Genomic DNA, 22240 nt, shown 5'->3' on the forward strand with positions numbered 1-22240 from the left:
ATATGACCACGTGAAAGAAGACCAATATACACTTTTATCAGAACATCTGGCTGACAAAATAACCTTTAAAAAGAAATGTGATCTCCAAATCTTCTGAAAGGCTTAAACATGTTACCTCATGTGTTACTGTTATTAACACTACGAGAGACATTTTAGAGAAATGACACACTATTTTCTAAAAGTTTAGCTACTCCAAAGTGCATCAGTGCATCGTACTAATACTTTATCAACTCGGGTCTGTAAGGTAACATAGGAAAAGTTAATTTCCAAATGTCCACTCGATAATTTTTGATTAGATTTAACCAGTAATACAAAATTAAAAATAAAAAGAAACACAAGTGCTTTTATGAGAATGGCAGACATATTTTACATGCATTCATTCACATGTGACTTTAATCTGATGTCTTCAGGATGTTTTCATGGGAGGACGAATGCTTGACAGGCAAGCCCCTCCCAAGCCCTCCCCAAATGTGGCCTGGAGTGTCAACAGCTTTGACAGACTAAGGGTTGAAAGAGGCCATGCAGATGCACTCACATTTTACACTCCTCTAACACTTTATCTGTGAATTCCTTGATCTCGCTGAATAATTTTTGAAGCTCGCTGTAAGAGAAGATACAAAAATACTTCAGCTCTGGTCATTTTCCCCCAAATTCCTGCTTCCTGACAAGCTTGGAGGTAAAAACAACAATCAAATTTCATTTGAAAGCCACCGATATTCTCTTCTCCTGTGTTTTCATCGAAGTTTTTCATCTAGACGTGGCAGAGATCATGTGATTTTATTTCCATCTCTGAATGGAGAAAAACAAGGCACTGGCTCATCCCAAAACACCTGGACAATAAAATTCAAACAGTAACTATGAAACAATGACTCATCCTGCTATTATAGTGATGGAATATTAAAAGCTCAAGCTTTATCAATACAGCATATGCTGTCTGTCTGTACACACAAAAAACAGGAGATGAAATCTTGCTCAGGTCCAAAATATAAATATGACTTTATTTCACAATCCTGAAAGAGCCATCCACAAAAAGAGTACTGAATTTCTTCTCTTCTCAGGTCTAAACTGGATATACTTTCGACAACATACAGTAAATCAGTTTCCAAATGAGAAAGTTCATCCACTGTCTAAACACCAACAGTACAGTAAAAATAATGGGGTTCACATACATATTTACACATTTTCAAATAAAAGTTTTGTTGTTTTTTTAAAATTTTTGAATGCTGGTGCTTTTATTTCATAGTTGATACAAAGAGTGAAGACAGACGCCCCCCAGCTCTGTTATTAACAGTAACAATTGTAAAATTATACGTTTTGATGACGTCCTCTTAATCGAAAAATTTAAAAAAAACACTTTACATTCATTTACTTTTCTGTTGTTCTCTGTGGAAGACCTTTAAAATCCAGAAAGACCTCAAAGTAATGTGATTTTAACTACCCCCCCCCCCCACCCTCCCATTTTGATAATGGGTAACCAAAACATTTGAGTTCATCATGAGGCAACACTCATCCAGGGAAATGGAACTTCCTCTTTACCAACTCACATGTGCTCAGAGTGCTGAGCGTCCCACAAAAAAGCACCATAACCTCACTGATCAGTACAGCAACCAGATTAGTTCAGTTTACTTTGACATCTCGTCCTTTTAGCACCAAAAAGAAGTCAAAGTGTGTCAAAGTTCAAAATGCATCCCATGGGAAGCATCACAGCGCCAGTGTTAAGCTGTCAACAGCAATGGAAGGCTGTGCTCAGATGTCATCATGCCGTTAGGAAAAGAAGAGCTTCTCTTTTGTGGGTCAGAAGGGCATCATTTGTCAGAAGTTGACAACAACCCACACGTACAGACCGTGAAAAAATAAGTCCTCCCTAAGTGATCTTAGGCAACTGTCTGAGTGGGAGCTGATGTTTGAGTGGTTTTTTTTGGAGACAAAGATGAAACAGACACCAAGTCAGCACCGGTTAAAAGAATCGTAGTATCAAATAAAGTAAGAGAGATCTAATTAGCACCGAAAAGATGTACAGTGGAGTTTAAAATCCTAAAATCGCTTATGCCCAATGAAAGACTTTTCCATTTCTCATTTGATATGTGTGTCATTTTTCAATCAGATAATGCAGAAATACTGTAAAAATAAACCTCGGTTCGTACTAAACTATCATAAACTGTATCTCTATCTGTACATACATAGTTAGGCCTATGGATAAGAACCTCATTTCAAGTTGAGCTTAGGAAAACAACAAAAGTGCTTCTTAATGTTCCATACATACAAGTGAATAAAAGACAAAAAAAAGCACAAAACAACAAATGGGGAACTTCCAACCGCAGTCGGAGGCAGAGGGAAGAAGGGACGATGCTACGTGAGACAAAGTATGGGAACTATATGCACAAAATTAGTCACTTTCTACACTATGTGATATAAAGAGTCCACTAAACAAAGGTTACAGTGAGTGAAAATGGCACCGAAGTAAAAATCATCAACTATCGGCTGAAGTAAGAGAGCACAGCCCTACTGCGCAATATAAATTCTGAGCTTTAACACATAATGCAGGTTATAATAGAATTCTAGCAGTAAACAGGGTTGCACCAGGAATTAAATAGAAGTCCTCATGATCAGAATAAATAATCACATTCGTTCTTAATCGTGTATATAAAACCACTTTAAAAAAAAAAAAACACATTGAAAAATGCTTCAAAGCACCATCTCTTAACAATAAAAACACCGGAGCTCACAGTTAAAAAGCTGAGAAACTTTGGTCTTCCTCATGTCAGCGGAGATGAAGAAGGACAAAGTGAACCTAAAGGTTTTAGAAAAAGCACATTGAAAATCACACAAAAATGAGAGTAGCAGTTTGAAGTTGATTGAGGTAAGGCAGAAGCACAGAGTGTAGTAACTGTGTGTGTGTGTGTGTGTGTGCGTGTGTGTGTGTGTGTGTGTGTGTGTGTGTGTGTGTGGACTATGTCCAGCGATTGTAGGGGCCCGTCACTTGAGTAAGAGCATAAGGGGACACAGTGATGACACCATCCCTGGGGAAAGTCCATGCCTGACGCGTAGGGACATGCATGGTCCTCTCCTCCTCCTCCTCCTCCTCCTTCGTCTCCTCTTGCAGCCCTCCAGCCTTTCCTCCTTTCTTCAGCGCGCTGCCGCCCGGCATTTCCTCCAGTCTTAATCTCTCCGCCTCTTCCTCCCGTTCCCGTTCCCTTTTGGCCATCTTGGCGTCCCACATGGCCATCCCGTGGCCCGGCTCGTTTAGAGACTTGTGCTGGTAGAAGACCAGGGAGATGCGAGTGGGGTGGCTGCGGTTGGGCCGGAGGATAGGGGTGGTGGCGTGGAGCTCCCGCCGTGCGCACTCGATCAGAATGGACCCGTGTGACGGTGCCACGGCCACGCCTCCTATGTTGTGGTCTAGGAAATTGTGCTCACTGTCTGACCACACCTCTTCCACTTCCTGCTTGACTCCCTCTGCTTCGAGCATGTGAGTCGGTGCATGTAGGGGGAGAGATGAGAGGTGAGGGAGGCCATGACCTTTGACCTCTGTTGCAATATCCTCTGCAGCTGTGTGGAGTCCATTGAGCCTGCTGAAGAGGCCCTCGGAGGTAGGTCTAGGAGAGAAAGAGGAAGGAGGGGGGACACTCCTGCTGGGGGCAGGTCTGCACAGAGAGGAAGCGTGCATCCTGTTGGGCTCAGTATTATAAGTATGTGGGTAGTCAATAAGGGCATTCTGAGGAGGTATATGTTCTGGTGTAACACTCTGGTCACCAGGTCTGGGAGGGTAACCATTAATGACACCACTTATTGTCTTATAATTTAGAGCTGAACCATTCTGGCTAAACTGGAGGCCTGCTGGGCCATGACTCAGGGAGAAGACGTCTTCCTGTGTGGTGACCCCTGTGTTCACAGAGGGGTAGTTGCTGGTGCTCTGGTTGTAAGTGCTGGGTTCATTACGGTCGGGTAAGTATCTTCCAACACTCGCAGGCCTTGGTTGAAGTCTCTGTGTGCTATAGTAGCCTTGAGGCTCTAGATTGGAGGAAACATTTGGGTGAAAGCCTGAAAATATTTTTGATACTTTATGGATTACACAAGGGAGAGTCTGATTCGTTACCTTTATTTGGGGTTTCCATTTTCACTTTCCCGGGCGTGAGAGGAGTCAGCCTGAGCTTCTTCTCCATCTTCTCTGCTTGAGCCTTCAGCCGTGCCTCCTGCCTCATCTTTCGGGCCGATTTCACCGGCTCAGCGAGTAGACGCACCTGATAAACACCACAGATGCTGTCAAACCGCTGTTCTCTAGTCCAGCGAGAAACTAGAAGCCGCAAGCGGCTTTTTTCGCTCACCTCTCGGGGGAAAGAGGAGAGAACTTGCAGGCCGCCACTTCGAATCTTGGCCCACTGGCCCTCAACTTGACCAAACTCATCTCTGTCCGATATCCTGTAAAGTGGCAGAACGTGAAGCTGCTCGTCTTCTGGGACGTTACGCACCGCGCGGTTGTCTTCCTTGGTTAAAGTGCAAACCTGGAAAATAAACAAACCTGATCACCAGAATACCGATGAACCGACACTGAACCATTGACCCAGGGGGTGCTAACATGCTTACCACAGTGCTGCCGTTATTCATGTTGTGAGTGTCTTTGTGGGCGTGGGCACAGAAATCTACACAGGCTGTGACTCCGGAGAAGGGACGTCCTTCCCTCTGACCCAGCCGGCAGTCGCCGCCTCCATCCTCATTTTCCACCTAATAGAAATAAGAGAACAGCAAAATTAATTAGGAATTCAATCGACTGTGAGGAGCAGAGGATAACAGAACAAATAAGAGATTAAGGAGGAAAAAGACAAAAAGAAAAGAGGGTTTGATGTGTCCTGCCTGGTTTTGAAAGGCCTCGGGAGCCAGTCTTTTGTAGAGGGGTGCAAGGTCAGTGGCAAGACCCTGAAGGTGAGTTTCTAGCTTCTCCTCCTAAAAGACAGATTGAGGAATTTAGCAGACCTTTGGAGTTTGACACGGCGTAACACACCGCGCATACGTTACACACTCAGATAACGAATACGACATTGCAACTAAAGCGTATTGTTAACCAGGACTAGTGGAAAAACTACCACCCGCTACCTCCTCTGGGTAGTCTCCTTGCAGGCGGAACTTCCGTGGAACTTTGCTCCTGGCAAACTTGCAGCCGTTGAAATACATACTCCAGGAGCAGCCGAAGGAAAAGGAAGCGCCGCACGTGTCGGGGTCCAAACCCTGACACGCACATGTACGGCTGCAAAGATGAAGGTGCGAGTGGGGGATGAAGAACAGAAGTAGGCCAAGACGAAATAATGTCACTGAAAAGAAAAGCGATAGGAAGAGACACTCACTCCTCATTCAGGGCGCAGCGGCGACTGGTCGGAGAGCCGTACTTGAAGAGGGTCGTGGTGAGTTCCTGGTAGAGACCGTCTGCCACCGGTCGGGAGATCCCCTCCCACGCCAGGATGAGGATCACCAGCACAGCGGTGTCACAACAGTGCCCTGGCCTTCTGCGGACCAAACACAGCAGCTTTTCCTCCTCGCTGTCTCGCCGAATCACCTGTCAAACGGTGCACGAATATGCAGAGAAACATGTTAAACTAGAACTCAAAAGAACAATCTGGACATCTGACATAATAGCGCAGCTACATACCCATTTGGCTATCGGACAACCCTGGGAGCTCTTTCCTTCTTTCCCAGTGTAAACAACAGCCTCTATCCTGACTGCATTTCCTTTTGCTCCATACCTGAGGGACACAACATGAACAAGAGATGCAGAGTACTAAAATACACGTCAGACAACACATGACAGGAAATGAAACCAGTTAATATACAAGAGGAAAAAAACGCTACGCTGAACCCCCCCCCCCCACCACATGTTTCATTGACAGCAAAATGATTTTTCAAATGTAGTTTTCAGACTGTGAACTGGCAACAGTTGCAACATAGTTTCTTGTTGCTTTCCTGTTTAAACACGCCATGCTTTGTTCACACGTGTTGGAGACAGAGTGTAAAGCCTCTGTTTAATAACAGCCTTTAACTGTCATCCCCACCTCACACCACCAGACCTGCTGCAGCTCTGCTTTGGTAGTAACCACACCCCAAACACTGCAAACGGACTAATAATAGCCACTCTACCTGTTCTCCATCATTTCCCTCACTGCAGCAATACTAGGCCCTGCCCCAAGGTGAGTGTAGTAAGGGCCTTCTTCCTTCTCAATGATTTGGTCTGTGGAATCAAGGACAGAAGAGCTACATCAACAGTTTAGTGCACCCAAATAACAAACAAACGGCAAAAAGCTCGGTTATAAAAAATTCAAGTGCCAAATCTGCATTTTGAAACTGCAACAGGATTAAAATGCTTCAGAAAACTGAAGTCACCACCAAATATGGCTAAGAATGTGGCCTCATTTTGCTTGAATTGGCCTCTGAATTAGGACACAGAGAGAGAGAGAGAGAGAGAGAGAGTGTGTGTGTGTGTGTGTGTGTGTCAGAGAGAAAGAGAATCTGAATTAGAAGTGGAAAGAAACAGAACCAGAGTTTAAGCCAGATCATTTCATTTGTTGGTTAATTGCTGGTGGAGCCGTGTTCCAGCACTCTGCTGGGCCACTACACCCTCACTCTTTACACATTCACACATCAACCATGTGGCAACATGGACAAACTAAAACCATCATCTACAGTCAAAAGGAGACAGTTGACCTGCTTTCGTCTGCCTCGGTGCAGACAGCACACACTCACCCATGCACTGGCACGACGGAAGATCGGACACCTTTTTGGAAGGCGTGTTCAGCAGGTTCTTGGTTGGGGTATCTAGAAAACTCATGGGAGATTCCAGAAAGCTGCTGATGCTGTTCTTGGAGGGTGTTGACTCTGCAGAGTGACCCACATCTCCATCTGTAGCAGTGGATAAGATGGTGACAGCTCCTGACTTCTCCAGCTTATAGTAGCTTTGCTGGTTGGGAGGAGGTGAAAGCTGAGCCCCCGAGAAGCCGTTAGCAAGAACATGATGCCCGGTGCTGTGGCTGAGGGAAGCAGCAGTGGCCGGGCCGGTGTCAAGGTCAGCACTGTGGTGCAGCCTGCTACAAGGCTGCGCTACCTGAGATAACAAATGCTTCTCGCACTCTCGCCCCAGTTCTGCAGCAGGACTGGTGCATGGATCGAGTCGGTTCAGCGGACCGTTCGAAAGACACCACGACGGGGTGTGGTTGGTCCTAATGATGCTGTGGTTCTGAATCTGCTGACCCATGAAGGGCGTAGGCTGTATCAGGTGCCTCCTCTCCTCCTGAGCCTCAGTTCTGTATCTTTTCAAGTCGATTTGCGTCAGAGGCAGAAACAGGTTCTTCTTCTGGTGAACACCTGATCTCCCCTGTGTGAGATTCTTCTTGCCTCTGCCCTTGTGGGCCACCTCTCCGTTCGGCATTCGCTTAGAAAGAGACATCCTGCAGTTGAGTCCTTCCTGCAGACCGTCGCTCTTCTTCTTCCGGGGCTTGGAAGGCGTCGCTTTTGTCTTTTTGGCGTTGTTCTTTTTCTGACTGGCGGTCAGCTGAGAATTGTAGTTGTATTTGATGGCCGACACGGGCGTACCTTTAGGGGGGCTGTTTTCCGAGTGCTGGCTGTGTCGAGACTGAATGATGAAGGCCAAGTCGGCCAGCTGGGCCGCCACCTCCACTTCATCTTTGTTCCGCTCTTTACCGGGAACCCTGTATTTCTCCTCCCGGAACACTCGATCACAATCCTTTCTGAAGGTCGCATCATTGAGGTCTTTGTAGCTGCATTCTGACTTAATAACAGGAGAACCCAGATAGCCCTGCTCCGCCCTCCTGCAGGGCGTTTTATTACTATCTGAGCCGGACTTGGAAGGGTCCAAGTGGGCTAACTTTGCATTAGAACTGAAACCCTGGGAGCACTTGATGACATTGCCTTGCCTGGCCACAGGGGGGCATATGACTGACATCTGGTGCCGCAGTGAGCTGATGACAGAGACTTTGTTGCAGTGGACCCCTGCTGAGGCTCTGACAACCAGAGGTGTATTTGTAGTGGCCGATACAAATGGGGCTGCATTAGAAATCGGATTTTCCGCTTTGATGGACCTCTGGGTCCTTTGAGGTATAGCTGCCAGTTGAGTCAAGGCCTCAATAGCAATTGCCTGATCGAAACTAAGATTTCTTTTCTCTGCCAAAGACTGCACGCTTGGCAACAAGAGACTCGGAGGAGGTTCACTTTTCACACCGTGGGACGGCCTTTGCGGGCCGAGAGGAGTGCTTTTCTGACACGAGTTGTTTTTGAACTCCTCGGGCTCTTCCTTGACCAAGTGCAAATCTGGCGGCTCCGTTTTGATGGAGCGAAGAATGGAAGCCCGCGAGCTGAAGGCTTTCTCCTCCAGTCCCTTCCTCTCTGTAACTGAGAGACACACCACAGCAGCCAGCATTGACAGCGGGTCTTCGCAGACCTCATCTTCATCACACAGCTGCTTGGGAGCCTGTTCAGTTATCCACATCCATGGCTGCTCCACCTTTATCCTCTTCAGTGGAACTGTCATGTTTGGAGGACTCGTGGGTCCATTCTCAAGGTGATCTTTAGGGGTTTTAGTTATTATAGTCCTTTGAGGCTCTGATGCAATCATAGTCCTTTTATACACAGACTTTGGATCAGCGTGAGACCCAGTGGTCATATTAGCACCGTTAGGTTTTGTCTGGCTCTCCGTAGAACCGTTCTCCAAAGTCAGAGATGAGCATACGTGTTGATGAAGTGCAACGTTGGTCAGCTCCAGCCCAGGCTCTCCTTTAACAAGTGCTGGAAGCCCGCCTTGTTCCGGAGCCAGATTGTGGGTGAGCGAGTTCGTGATCGAGGGAGATCGTGCGCGATATATGTGACCTTCCTCCCCCTCATCTTCCTCCGCAGCCGCGTGGGTATCATCCATCTGTTCCTTGCCTTTGCCATCTACCGACCCACTTTCTGGAGCCACCTGAGACAGAGAAACGAGAGGAGAGGCGACTCAACAAGTGCTGGCAGTGTTCAGACATTCGGCTTGTTCTAACGGCAGCGCAGCAGATTGCGTCCCGCCGTGGGACAAGCCTCTGCGGCACGCGCGTCGACCGCTGCGGGGGGAGGGATGCTTTGCAGCAAGGGAAAACAAGCCAAAAAAAAAAAAGAGCCCGCAACAAACTCCGACAAAATCTATTTCTAAAGTGAGCTCTCGAAAATAAAGCCGAGTTAGTTCCCAGTCAAGGCTTCAATCAAAACAACATTCCTGACGGAGACGAGGAGTGTTTAAAGGCGCAGACCCACAGGTAGTCGAGCGCCAACAAGTAAACACCGAGAGTCACACACTGCTCGTGATTGCGTCACCAGCAGGAGGTCACTGAGGGCAAACCAGCCATGTGCATGCACATGCTGTGTTTGTCCTGGGTTTTAAATGTGTTACTGGGCAGGCGGTCATGTGCATGCACCCACATGTGACTAGAGCACAAGACTTCTGCAAACCCCTGAGCATCGTCTGCAAGGTAATTAACCCACTTTGCCATTTACTGAGATACACAATTGACCTTAAGAGTCTGACCTGCAGCAGCGTGACGGCCTTCCAAAGGTCCGCAGTATTGACAGACGGATTGCTGTTGTCAAACTATTACTCAGTAACAGGAGGAAACCACTTTTAGGACTGAGATTTTAGGACTGAAGGACAACTCCCTTTACCACAAGAGAGGAGCAGATCAGTCTGCTTATAAAGCTAAATCAATCTGATCTGCAGCCATTTCTTATTTCCATATCTTCAGTGAATCAGTGAGCAAGTTCAGAGGTCGAAGAGGACGCGCACAATTTACCGTGCGCCTCTCGTGTGAGTGTTTGGGAACGAGACATCTCATTTTCCCTATAAATGTTAGTGCGGAGAGGCAGGAGCGCTGCACTTTATCACTGTTTACCCGACATAAACACTCCTTAAACTTCATCAATGCCACTGTAATTTTACAGCGGGAGACGAGCACTCCAACGCTGACAGATCGGGTAAAGAGCAACGGTGCAGCGGAAACCAGACACGCACAGAACAAACAGAATCATGCATCGTTTGGTGGTTCTCAATGCACGATGGCACCCTACTTAAGAACACATGAATCTCATGATGATCTTGGCATCTTTTTGTCTGTGTGACACAACTGGCAAGATTTTAAAAACTGGAGTCGCTCTACATTAAATGGTCCGATGCTTCCCACATCTAAGCAGAACCGCTTAAATTAACAAAACAAAATCAATAGGTTTTGTAATCATAGTTTTTATCCGGTTAATCAAGCAAAAACAGCACCCCAAGTTCAGCGTTTCTAAGCTAAAACCTAATAAGTCAGAAGCAACACATTTAAAAATAAAGGGGCGCTTTTCCACAGGTAAAAGAACATGAGATAAAAGGTTTCAAAGGCAGCACTGAAGCCTAAGAGGATTAATAGAGGGCGACCCCGCGCAGGGTACTAATCTAGCGCCTTATGGACGTTTGTTGCTATGCAGCTTTGGGTCAGAGAGATGTCTTCAATACTAAACAACAATCCAAAGGTCCAATATTTTAGCGTTAGAATCTATTACTGACAAAACAATTTATTCTCCTGTCTTCAAGAACCACTCACAAATTCCTAAACATTACTTTAATCCAAAATGAGAAATGAAAAATACAAACTACTCTGAACGCGGGGCCACAGGGGTTGAAAAGAGAGCAAGTAAAGAGAGCGAGGGAGAGAACGAGAAGGCAGAGTGATCGTCACAACAAAATCCTTTCATTGACAGTAGTATTGGCTCACTTCCAGCACTGCACCAGACACACTGTGTGTGTGTGTTCCTGCATGAATCATCCTTCATGATCTGACATCAAAAATACAGCCATTCTGGTTGTTCTGCTTCATTTAGCCTTGCGATAGGAGATGGCATTGAATGCAATTTCTTGGTTGAAGTTTCTCTGACTCACTGCTCTGATACGATCCGGCTTTGTCTTTGTGGTGTGTGTGTGTGTGTGTGTGTGTGTCTGTCAGGTTGCCTTAAGTCACCCACGCTGTACCAGTAACAGTCCAACTGAGCAACAAGGGAAAAACACCCCCCCTCCCATCACACCAGTGTAGCTACGACAGAGTGCTTAGCATAAACATACAATTAGAGAAGCCTAGCAACAAAAGTGTAACCGTCGCCTGCTAATTAACAACCTCTTCACTTTAGCGGCTCTCCGAGGAGGGTGTCTGCTCTCAGCAACACTGACCCCCACACAGCATCTGCTGCTTTTTAACAACGTAAAAAAAAAAAAAGTCAAGAAATGAGCGCCTCTTTCTTCCTGCTGAGGATGTACGTGTGGGTTTACGAGTGTCTCATCTCAGAGCACGTGAGAATTTCTTCATTCATTGAGCATTTCCTTTGCACGCTCAAAGCCACTCGCATAAAACTCACTAAAGCGAGAGAGAGAGAGAGAGAGGGAGGGAGAGAAAAACCCTCATGAACTTAAAGTGCAACCTCAACGTATGCCAACGTGAGTCAGAGCTAAATGAACCGTGTCATGCAGATTAGGGCGACCGAGATTAGGGGCATTTGCCACAAAACACGCACCGCTGCAGCCGCAGAAGTCGGCTAAATTACAAGTTCCAGCCTTCGCCTCGGGAGCGATGCACTCCTGCAGCAGTCAGAAAACAGCAGGTGCTGAAGCAACGCTGCATAAAAGAGCGCAAAAGAAAGAAGCAGAGAAAAAAAAAGAGGCAAACGAGGGGAGAGAACTCTTTATTGCCGATTTTACTGTCACATCCTTAAAACCCACCTGGAAAAGACAGGCCAAACACTCCAAAAGCCCCAATTTCCGGAGTGTTTCAGCAACAACAGCAGTTTTCGTGTAAAGCTCTCCAACCTGTTAAGTCCAGTCTGAGAGGTGCACGCGGGGGATAAGCTCTAAAACGTAGAAGAGCCATCTGTGGCGAGACAATAGACCTCAGGCGGAGGATGGCGGCTGCCTTTACCTTGTCTGTCCTCTGGTGAAGCCACTCCAGTTTAGGCAGCACAACCCTAAAAGGTATTGGTGGCCATCTTGCTTTGCCTTCTTTGAGCTTCAAAAGAAAAGCCTGGCTACCGTAGCCACGCAGGGGGCAAGCTCTACGGGTGTCATGGCTGGTGCGAGTGGGTGCAGCAGCGCAGACATGTGCACAGACGTATAGACGCACACACATATGGGATGTCTCTAACAGATGCAGACAGAGCCTCGTCAGCCAATGGCGTGAGGACCTTAGCTGCTTGTAAATTATGTTCCATGCCTAGACTCTTCTAAACAAAGGATCCCCTATGTGGGCTTTTTACTCCAGCCTTACACACATGGACTGGAGGCAAGCTGTGGAATGGATGCCGCACACATGCTGGATCTGGATCCCAGGCATGACCGACACTGTTGGTGAACCCTGAAGCACCTCTTAGGCTTTAAATGAATCAGTGCGGAGGTGAGCTCCACTGGATATTTATTTCTAATTATGAAGATTATTATGCTGATTACTGGTGCTTAAACAAACTGCAAAGACTGGCAAAAAAATGAAGGAATAGTCACAACAAACTGTTTTTTTTGCCTCAAAACATGCAAAAATTGAGGAATATGAGGATAATCTGTAATATGATGGGGTGACACGCAGTGTCCAGCACTTCTATCTCCCTCAAAAATACAAAAAAGTCGCCATAAAGTGCATCTGTCGATAAATACACATATGAGAATAAGAAGTGCACACATCCCCAAGCCAAGACGCTGGGATCAGGTGAGGACAGAAAAGACTGACGCCGTGTCGCTCGGTAACGCTGAACAGATTTATCTTATCAAACTTCAACATTATAACAGCTCGCAATCAAGACTCTTGATGAATCATTGACAAGTCCTTTTGAATTGTGAGCAGATGGACAAATGTGGCTCCAAAAAAGGCCGAGTCATCATTTCTGTTGGAGCAGATGACGCGTCTTTGATTTTACACCATTTCGCTTCGCACAGGTGATGCACACCGCAGGAACAACAACCTTACAGCCGAGGACAGCGGACGGAACAATAATTAAAAATGTGTTTCTGATAATAAATAAAATAATCAAACACAGACGACGCACAGTGAGAGAAAGATTCCTCCACTTTCTGCACGCTGGGTGCGTGCAGCGGTCACGACGGAAATATCATCTTGAAGGGTGGATATAATTGCACCAGAGGCTGGACGGGGCCCCGGGGTCTCGGCTTTAACATTTGCGAGCTACGCTGTCGCTAGCTGACTGCCGTCATCTGTCTGTCACCATTCGCATTTATTTCTTAGATGGGAAAACTTCCAACAGCCGCTGGAGATGTGGCATCCCTTAAACTGCTGCAGCTGCTCATCAAGCACACACACATCCATGCCCGACTGCTGTAAACACTATTTGACAAACTATAATGTGTATGTTATTATTATAAACAGCGGGTGTCATTCTATGCATAGTGCTGTGATTCACCAAACATTCCTGGAATGGCTCGGCTTTAACCGATATGACGAGTCTCCGCTGAAGGACTGTCTCACTGTCGTTTTATAGAATTACACTGTCAAACAGGTTACATGAACCTGTTTGACTTACACAGGCCCCGACAGCTATCAGGAACCTTCAGGTGCGACCTTACGGAGCAACGTGGAGGAAACTGAGACTACATTCCACAGAGGAGGACAGAGGACGATGTTTTAAAGAAAGTGGACAGGAATAAAGACGCTGCGGTGTAGTTTTTAACAAGCTGTCTCGCTCTCATCAGATACAGGTAGTCTGGACATTAATGATCCTGAGCTGCACTGCATGATTATGGCAGCGAGAATCATAAAGCGGCACATCTGGAGGCTGAGCTGCCGCCGATGGAGCCGGGCCAGCCGCGAGCGCTCAGCGCCGTCGTTACCGTGGACGCGAACCTCAGTCCAGGTCCTCATTTGCATGAAAAGCCTTTCTCCAGCTCCACTTGTAACTTCCTACCCTTTATGAGCAATTGTTTGCATACAGCAGTGTGTACGTGTGCGCATGTGTGAGTGTGTGTGTGTTGGTAACAATCAAGGGAAAACTGGAAACTATGCTCGGATCCGGTCTCCGTGCTGAATATTTCGTCCACACGGACGCTACCTCTCACACAATCAGGCAGATGTTGAGCACGAGTGTGCCGTCCTACAGAAACCACATTCACATGTGGGTCCTGTGCTGCCAGACAAAAGCAGAACCAAGGATTGCTCTTGAATGCAAGACAAGCCCGGATATCTGAGAGGAGGCAGCCGTATGGCTCGTGCTGAGCGGAGCCAAGGGGGCCGCTTGCATATCATCGCTTCGCGTTTTCAGGCGATTTTAAAGGCGCAGCGGTCCCAGATCCAAAGTTCCGATCCTCTGTGTTATGTAACGTACTGTACTACGATCCTGCTCTCTGAGACGCCACACAGCGCTGGAGCCCACGTGGACTCAATTTGAGGGCCGGGAGGAAAGAACAGGAGAAGAGGGAAGAACTCTCAAATCTGGGTTCCTCTGAAACCGGGATGGACCGGACCTCGTTCCCATCGTGCAGACTGGTTGGTGAGCTACAGTACCTGGAGCGCGGACGCTGCTGACATCACTTACAACCGGAGTGTCGGGGTGACTGAATGGTGTCAGGTTGCCTGTTCACAGAGCTGCCGACGCCGTCACATGACTTTCAGCCGGTTTTCATGGCATCAAATGACTCAATCAGAAAAAAACTGACTCTTCACACGTCCCTGAGATGGACCAATGTTTTTCAAACGTGCACATTAACTTAACTTGATCCTGATGGTTGAACCCGTCTTGTCCCTCATTTTCCATTGGTTGATGTAGTTTACTGCAAACACCTCCCCCCCCCCCGTTATCTCTCTTCCTGTGTACAAAAACAAAGTTCCTGACAGGGTATCAAAGACGCATGAGGTCATTTTGACACCACGCCAACACAAGGAGGTGTTGATTCACATGAGTTGTTAAAAGTGTGTTCTATATTATTGGGTGGTGGATGGACAAGCCCTGATCACCTAAAGTGGGACATTTTGTGCCCTTGGTAGGATTTGTGAGCCATTTCTTTTTTTGGATGGAGGCGGAGTGAAAACTTCTTTTCACCAAGAGAAACCAAGTGGCACGACTTCAAAGCACATCCGAGGACTTAAAACCTTACAACAATTAGGAAACGAGCTGAGGAAAAACTCACAGATGTGGGAAACCTCTGAGGCGGAATCAGTATTAAAGTTTAATCGTATTCATTTCTGACTGCATTTGGTTGGAAATGCGACGGAATCTGCCTTGTTGGAGGAAAAAAACAGAACAAAAGACTGCATTTTTCTCAAGACACTTGTTTCCATTGGGCTGAAATGGACCATACATCTGCTGCGCGCTGGGCTGCGGTCAGAACCCACCGTAAATTCTAGTAGCTTGGGCCAGATTAGGAGAAAACACAAGCCGCTCCTAATCAGAGGCAAAGCGACGCCATAAAATGCGCACAAGAGTGAGCGCAGCGCTCAAATCAAGGATATAACGAGTCGTTTCTCCAAAAACTATTGGCAGAGTCTTTGGCATTTGACAAACGTTGCAGCCCCCCCCCCCCCCTTTATGTAATGATGAAGGATATAAACATGTGCGGCTGAGCAGCTGTCCCGCGTGCTGCCAGAGTGCCCACATGCTTATGGAGGAGGGCGCTGGTGCTCTTTCGCTTTCAGTGGTGGAATCTGTAGGAAAATCCAGTGTTTTCACGGCAGCTTCACACACTTGAACGCTCACGCGCCACCGAGGATCGGCAGATTAAGCAAATGTGGGAGAGGAAGAACAGCTGGGAGGCTCCGGGTCCGTGGAGGAACCCGTGAGCGGAGCGGAGGACACCTGACGGGTACGAGGGAGCCCGTAAACACCCTGGAGGCGATTCTGAGCGGCCGTGCTGAGCAGGTGCAGCAGCACGAGGGCGGCGGCGGCGCTCTAGACAGATAGTTCCATCTTAGTAAGGGAACTGAGACGCTCATCAATACCAATCGGACTCACGTTTCTCTTTAATAGAAACAAGTTTAGCCATCCCACAGCTTTATTGAGATTCATTTCTACCCTTGTCGCCGCGCTAATGAGCCACTCTGAGCAACCTGGGTCCTTTATCCTAATTACAGAGATGTAGGTTACTGAGTTTGACGGTCTAAACCCATTATAGCCCATTACAGTTTATCTCTGCTTATCCTCATTATGACCCTGAGACTGCTCTAGGAGACAACGGTGGCGGGTCAAAGGTCAGCACCAGACAATGAGATCACCATGGCAACCGCCTGTGAAGAAGACCTCGGCGGTGTCTGCGGGAGAGGGGGAAGACGAGCCAGACCTGACGGGAGCGTCCCATCAGACAAACGACCCTCGCTTTACACTCAGCTGCTTCCATTTGAAAACAAAGGGAAGGTTTTCGTGGGACCGTGACCTGCGAGAATAAGCTGTGAAAACAAAAACAGCCCCCACTTGACATAGCCGTACGGCTCAGACGTCCAGGTTAATGGACACGCAGAGTGTATATGACGTGGTCCCTGTAGAGCTGGTTCAGCTGCTCCCCTGCCCCCCCCACCGCCGACATTTGATTAAATCCAATTGGAGGTTCCTGAAAAAAAAAAAATCTTCTTATGAATATCAGATATTTTTTAATCTGATATCAGTTGTTATGACCTTCGTCATACTATTTTGTGAACTCGGAAGGGCAGAGTCGTCTGTGCTGATATTCCAGCTGTGCAGCCTACAGCACTGGACGTGTCAGGACGGCTTTTCCGACAGAAACGGCGCCTTTCCTCCAGATTTGTCCTTGCCACAAGACGCTCGCCGCGGACCCGTGGACCCGTGTCCATAAGGCGCCTGCTCTTTAAAAAGAAGCTCTGGCTGTGTTGAATCACGCTTCTCTACTGAGTGATTTAATCGTGCCGACTTTGCGCGAGCGACTCAACCCACAGACGCTCCACTAGCTCACTGTGGCGGAACCGGCCCCACATGCTGAGCTCTACTCCAGATCGTGACCTGAGGCCTCTGCCCTTTATTTTTAACAACCTATTGGAGCCGAGGGAGTGTGAGCTTGATCAACAGGACTACCCGGCCAGTGTGTCAACATATTACTCCCTGCACCAGCACACATGAAGCCAAACGGCCAACACTCACAGCGCGCTCTCCTGGCTTTGACTTGTTCCAGGACCAGAAGGACTCCTGTTGCACACGTGCCGCATTTACAATTACATTTATTATGTGTTTCATGGCAGATGAGCGGCTCCACGCCTGCGGAACGCAGATATTACAGGTCTGGATGTGGAAGCGGACGTCCCTGCTGGTCTGTAATTCCATAAACGCAGCTCCAACCTCCTCTGTTTACGGCACCAACTCGCCCATGTTGCGTGTGCGCATCTCAATCTGACTGAACACAGTGACCCACATTTCACGGCGTTCCAGATAACAGGTTTGCAAATCTGGCTAGTCCGGTCTTCCCCCGGCACGCCTGTCCAAACGTGTCCTACGACACGGCGAGGCCGAGGCAGGTCGCGGACGCACAGCCACACACACCTCTTCCACCGCATGGACAGGACGGAACTACCGTGCGTGGTTCCAGCTGCCAGAGGGAACTCCTAATCCCATCTAAAGGAGAATATCTGCACCTCTCTCACTAAAACTACACTGATGAACAATTACAGATGCGTTTCTACAGGATGTTTGTGTTTGTTTAACAGACTTCTGGGCATGGAGCTACTGTCCATGTGGTTTATCAGGGCTTGCCTGTAGAACACAGCTGCCCGCTGCATCCTGCACCACTGATGATAAGACAGTACTTAACGGTACAGCAACGGTATATTTGTTTGGAATAGGATATGACAGTAATCGTTCCATAACCAGTCTAGATATGAACTTATAATGTTTGGTTAATCCAGCTAAACGGGCTATGAACACATTCCAGACACGAGAAGCCCTATTTTTAGTGATACACCAATGTATGAAGACAACATATCCTCTGTTGAGATTCACTCTTGAGCCATTTCTTTGGTCCAATAAAAAATGATAAATCCCAGATTCAGCCTCTGGTCCTAAATATTCAATATTCACGATATTCCTGTTTAAAAGAGGAATTCACAATGAGATTTAAGACCGAGCCAACAACCCGCATTAACACATCACACAATACACACAATGGCCGTAGTAGGTGGAGAATAACTCAGTCTGGCGCTTGGACGATGAATGGTGCACGTGCCGGCCCCCATGGACACACACACTTCTTGCATTTCCATCTTTGTGGGGACTTTCACACACACGATCCATTTCCCAGCTCCTTACCCGAACCAGAACCATCCCATCTCGCTCCCTGACCCCAGTTCTAACCTCCACCTTAAAACCACGTCTTCCCCCCCAACTGTCCTTTAGTTGTGGGGGCCATTTTGAAACACGGACCTACTTTTCTAGTAGAACGATGATTTTGGTGGTAAATATGTAGCAAATGTGAGGACACAGTCACTCTCACACACACACACACACACAACCCCACTCACCAGCAGTTCCCCTTTTATTGCTACACACACTCGCCAACAGGAAGGCAACTGACGCAGACACCAACCGCAAACAAATGTGCATGAAAATATGAAAGTGAGACTGTTTGTCTCCTTCATCTTCTGCTCATTACCAGCCGGTGACCGTTGAGGCTTAAGGGTCAGAGGCGATATTTGTCCGTTAGTGGCCACTTGTCTGATATTTGTCGCGAGACCAGATAATTCTGGTGCAAAATCGAGCTCCTCTGAACTTGTGAAAGTTTTGAAAATGCATGCAAAGTCAGTGACGGCTCACCTGGGCAGCTGGGAGAGCGAAGGGAGAAGAAAGCGGCCTCCTCTTCAGCTGCACACACTTCCTCAGCTTGCAAATCTGATGGCCGGTACTGCGCTTCAGGCAGCAGCTACACTGGCCACAGTTGGTCTTCCTCAGGCACGGCTCGCACGTCCCACACCTGCTCCGCTTCTTCCTCTCCTTCTTTTGTGGTTTCTGAGCGTCCCGGGAGGAAAAGGAAGCTGCCTCCGGGCTGCAGGATCCAGATGGAGCAGACAGGCCGGGCTCTGCGTATCCAACATCCGAGTCGGCGTCCAAAGAGAAAGACGACCGCGTGCTTTCTGAGCTGAAGGAGAAGGTGGAGCTACTATCCAGGGAAGGGATGGAGATCTTCGGCGCTGGGTCCTGCTCTGGTCCCACTACCAAGACACCGCCCTTGCTGGGCGAGGGTTTAAACTCCGCTGCAACATCGACGCTCAACTGGGAAAAAGGTGGCGACGACATTAAGAGTGTTTCTTTGATTAAGTGCTTCGACGGCTCTCGGCCGGATTCAGTGTCTTTGGTCTGGGTCTCCGCTGGTGTGCAAACTGGTCTTCCTCCCCGAGAAAAGAGGCTCTCTGGTTGCAGAGAGGTTTCCCCTCGGCTTGGATCGCTCGCGTACCTGGGTCTGAATGAACCGCTGTGCACGATAACTGGCGTGTTTCTTTTGACTGAAACAGCTGAGGACACTAAAAACTGAGGTCCAGCACCAGGAGGAGGTTGCATGTCTGTCTTACCCTGGCTCAGAAGCTCTGGATCAAGGACCTCTGAGGTGCAGGGGGCTTTGGTGGTATTTGAGGTAGCTGTGTTCGAGACAGGTGGCACACGCACAGGTGGTTCTGACTGTACTGTCCATCTTCTGTTAGCGTCTGATGGATCTGGAGTTCGAGGACCTGGAGTGTTGGGCTGGGAGCCAGTAAGATAGATGGAAATGTCCTCTTGCTTTTCCTTTGTCTTTTTCCTGGTTTCAACTGGCTCCAAACTCGCCTCTCTGCGGTTCATCTCCACACCAGTACAAACTATCACTCTTTCTTTTGGCCCGTTCTCTGTCAGCTTCACCTTGTTATCATCCTCAGCCAGCTCAGCGCGTTCCTTACCATCGCTAGCGAAATCATCATCTTTTCTTCCAGGGTCATCCGAACTTTCAATCCCCTCGCTGGTCCCTTGCCGGACCCCCTGCAGCCCTGGAGGGCCCATCCTTGCCAGCTCAGAGGGCTCCGATGGGCTGGCTTCATCTGTATCACCACAGGGCTTTAGCTGTCTATCAGGGGCTCCAACCCCACACTCCAGATCGCCCGAAGCATCACGGCTGACGGCGTTTTTGTCCCGTTGGCTCGTGGCGCTGTCGTGGCTGCACTGCCCGCAGTCGTCCAGGGTGTCAGCACATGGTGGAGAGTCTGCCTTCAGAGGGCTGCCCTCCTGAGCATTGGGAACCCCCAAACCTTGGTCTTTGATACTCACAGAAACTTCAAAATCAGTTTTCAGAGAAACGGGAATTTTCTCTTCGGCGCCACGGCGATACGGCGTCTCGTCTTCCTCCTCAGGAGGTGAATCGTTGATGGCGGCGCTTGATGGTTGGTTTCTCGATTTTACCCGCCGTGGCGGGGCCGCTCTCTTAGCGCCGCCTCTGCCCGTCCTCCCCTTGCAAGATTTAGTAGTAGAAATAGACACTCGTGCGCCTTGGAGGGACTTCCCTCGCCCCGGGAGGTCTTTTAATTCACCGCAGCGCTCGGGCAGATTGCTTGGCCACCTAAGTCTCATAGATCCTGTTACATTTAGCGCAGGGTTAGCCGTGCCAAGGGCCTGGGAAGGTCCTTGACCAGCACCCCTACGCCCTCTTCTACTGGGGCTTTCAGCTAACTTTGTCTGTGCTCTTGTTGTTGACCTTTTGGGTTTTGCAGGGGCTTTCTGTCGCCTTTCTGCCGACCTTCCTTTGGGTTTATTCGAGTTACATGTCTGTCTCTTGGAGCTGATCCCTTTCGGCCCAGGTTTTCTCTGAGCAGGTTTCTGTCTCCTGGTGGATTTGGTAGTGGCAGGCATGACTGCAGGTGTGGAGGAGGGAGTATATGGCAGCCAGCATGGGAGCCAGGTCAATTCTATCTTTTCAGCAGCACCCAAATTATTATTAGCTTTCAAAAAAACTTTGTAATTCTGGTCTTCTTCCTGATGCCTAAATTATGCCGATGTCATTATTGTGCAATTGTAGCATGTGCCCTGCAATGACAGGAAAAAAAGGGGAAACCATCTAAATACAATTTCTCTTCACGCTTCACGTGTGTAATGACACATTATCACGAATAAAAACGTGAGCCACCGTCGGACGAGTGACACCTGAGAACAATGACGCTGAATCTATACGCTCCTTCACTTTGTCTGCTACACTTTTGCCCCGCCTGAATCATCTACCCGGACGACCAAACGCTGAAAGAATCATGCCAATAAAGGCAAAAAAGGAGAGCATATTTATGCGTGGCAAAACCCCACAAAGACACCACAACAGCCCAGGAATTCCACAAAGACGTGTAGCAAAGCTTCCTGCATGGCTGGCAGCGCTGGAACAGTTTAAAGGGCAGGCATGCTGAGGAGTGGGCTCTGGTCGGAGGTCGGATCCTGTTTTCGTCTTTCTGGCTGGCGGAAGAGGGGGTTATTACCGCCGCTTATTACTGTGTATTGCACCAGCGCGCAGCTCCAGTTGAGAGACTTTATCGGAATAGGTCGTTTGGCCCGCCGCGATGGTTTATTTACACGTTTACGGCAGAAATGCTTTACATACCAGTGAGCGACAGTTGCACTGTCTGAACTGCTAATAATACTCCGCTCCAGCGAGACAGCGAGACCTTGTATTGGTTTCCCTCCTCGGCAAATATAGACTGCTGGCAAGTTCAATCCTCCCACGGCGGTGACACATCGGCATGGCAGGAGCGAAACGGCGAAAAATGGAATTGGTTCCGTTAAAGTGCACCGTACGCTCTTTGGGGAAGGCGACTCCAGTAGAAAATGTAAATCCCGCTTATGTCAACCCATGCAGGGCAGCCACGCTCGCTCTCCCTCCACCAGACGCAACCTACGGTCTCCTCTGGCCCAAAACCTCCGTCGTCGGCGCTGGAGGGACGGGCGGTCGAGAAAACCCGGAGTGGATTCGAGGCTGTCGCCTGTGTCCGAGTCTTCTCACACCGTGTGTTTGCGAGCGCAAACAGGTGTGTCGCCAAAAACATGTATCTGATCAATAACCTTCGTCATGATGGGCCGTTTTTATTCATTAGTTTAAGGTTTTTCACAATGCAAAATAAGTTTGGAAAAGCTGGTTTTCACTACGGTGCAGTGCCAAATATTTATTTACAACGTTTTCCTCTGCTAATGCTGATGTTTTCGTCATCCGTGCAGTTATATTCTAATAAATTGATAATAAGAGGTTGCGAAAGAAACCACGCCCCTT

The 22240-nt window shown here is 48.2% G+C and overlaps 1 protein-coding gene across 5 annotated transcripts; it reads right to left on the minus strand.

The window, feature by feature from the left end:
- Nucleotides 1–972: 972 nt before the first annotated feature.
- Nucleotides 973–22020, minus strand: tet1 (tet methylcytosine dioxygenase 1). 5 transcript variants are annotated; one of them, XM_011603322.2, is made up of 12 exons: nucleotides 21578–22020; nucleotides 18790–21018; nucleotides 6730–8956; nucleotides 6127–6217; nucleotides 5642–5735; nucleotides 5340–5548; nucleotides 5092–5242; nucleotides 4852–4941; nucleotides 4585–4722; nucleotides 4326–4502; nucleotides 4097–4241; nucleotides 973–4011 (listed from the first exon to the last, which is right to left on the minus strand). In XM_011603322.2, exons 2-12 carry the CDS (start codon nucleotides 20842–20844, stop codon nucleotides 2951–2953), a joined length of 6438 nt encoding a protein of 2145 aa, XP_011601624.2. In that variant the 5' UTR covers nucleotides 20845–21018; nucleotides 21578–22020; the 3' UTR covers nucleotides 973–2950. The 5 variants fall into 5 exon arrangements, with proteins under 5 accessions (XP_011601624.2, XP_029691618.1, XP_011601625.1 ...); XM_029835758.1 differs by having other exon boundaries at nucleotides 18790–22020; XM_011603323.2 differs by lacking the exon at nucleotides 18790–21018 and having other exon boundaries at nucleotides 21578–21994.
- Between the last annotated feature and the right edge of the window lie 220 nt (nucleotides 22021–22240).

The sequence above is a fragment of the Takifugu rubripes genome, chromosome 4 (assembly GCF_901000725.2).
Source record: "Takifugu rubripes chromosome 4, fTakRub1.2, whole genome shotgun sequence".
Classification (NCBI taxonomy): domain Eukaryota; kingdom Metazoa; phylum Chordata; class Actinopteri; order Tetraodontiformes; family Tetraodontidae; genus Takifugu; species Takifugu rubripes.

Coding starts and splice junctions, on each gene's coding strand:
- tet1 (XM_011603322.2), bottom strand. CDS start 20,844: ATGCCTGCCACTACCAAATCCACCAGGAGACAGAAACCTGCTCAGAGA. Junction 8,957..18,789: donor TCGCTCTCCCAGCTGCCCAG/GTGAGCCGTCAC, acceptor TCTCTGTCTCAG/GTGGCTCCAGAAAGTGGGTC. Junction 4,242..4,325: donor TCTCCTCTTTCCCCCGAGAG/GTGAGCGAAAAA, acceptor GGTGTTTATCAG/GTGCGTCTACTCGCTGAGCC.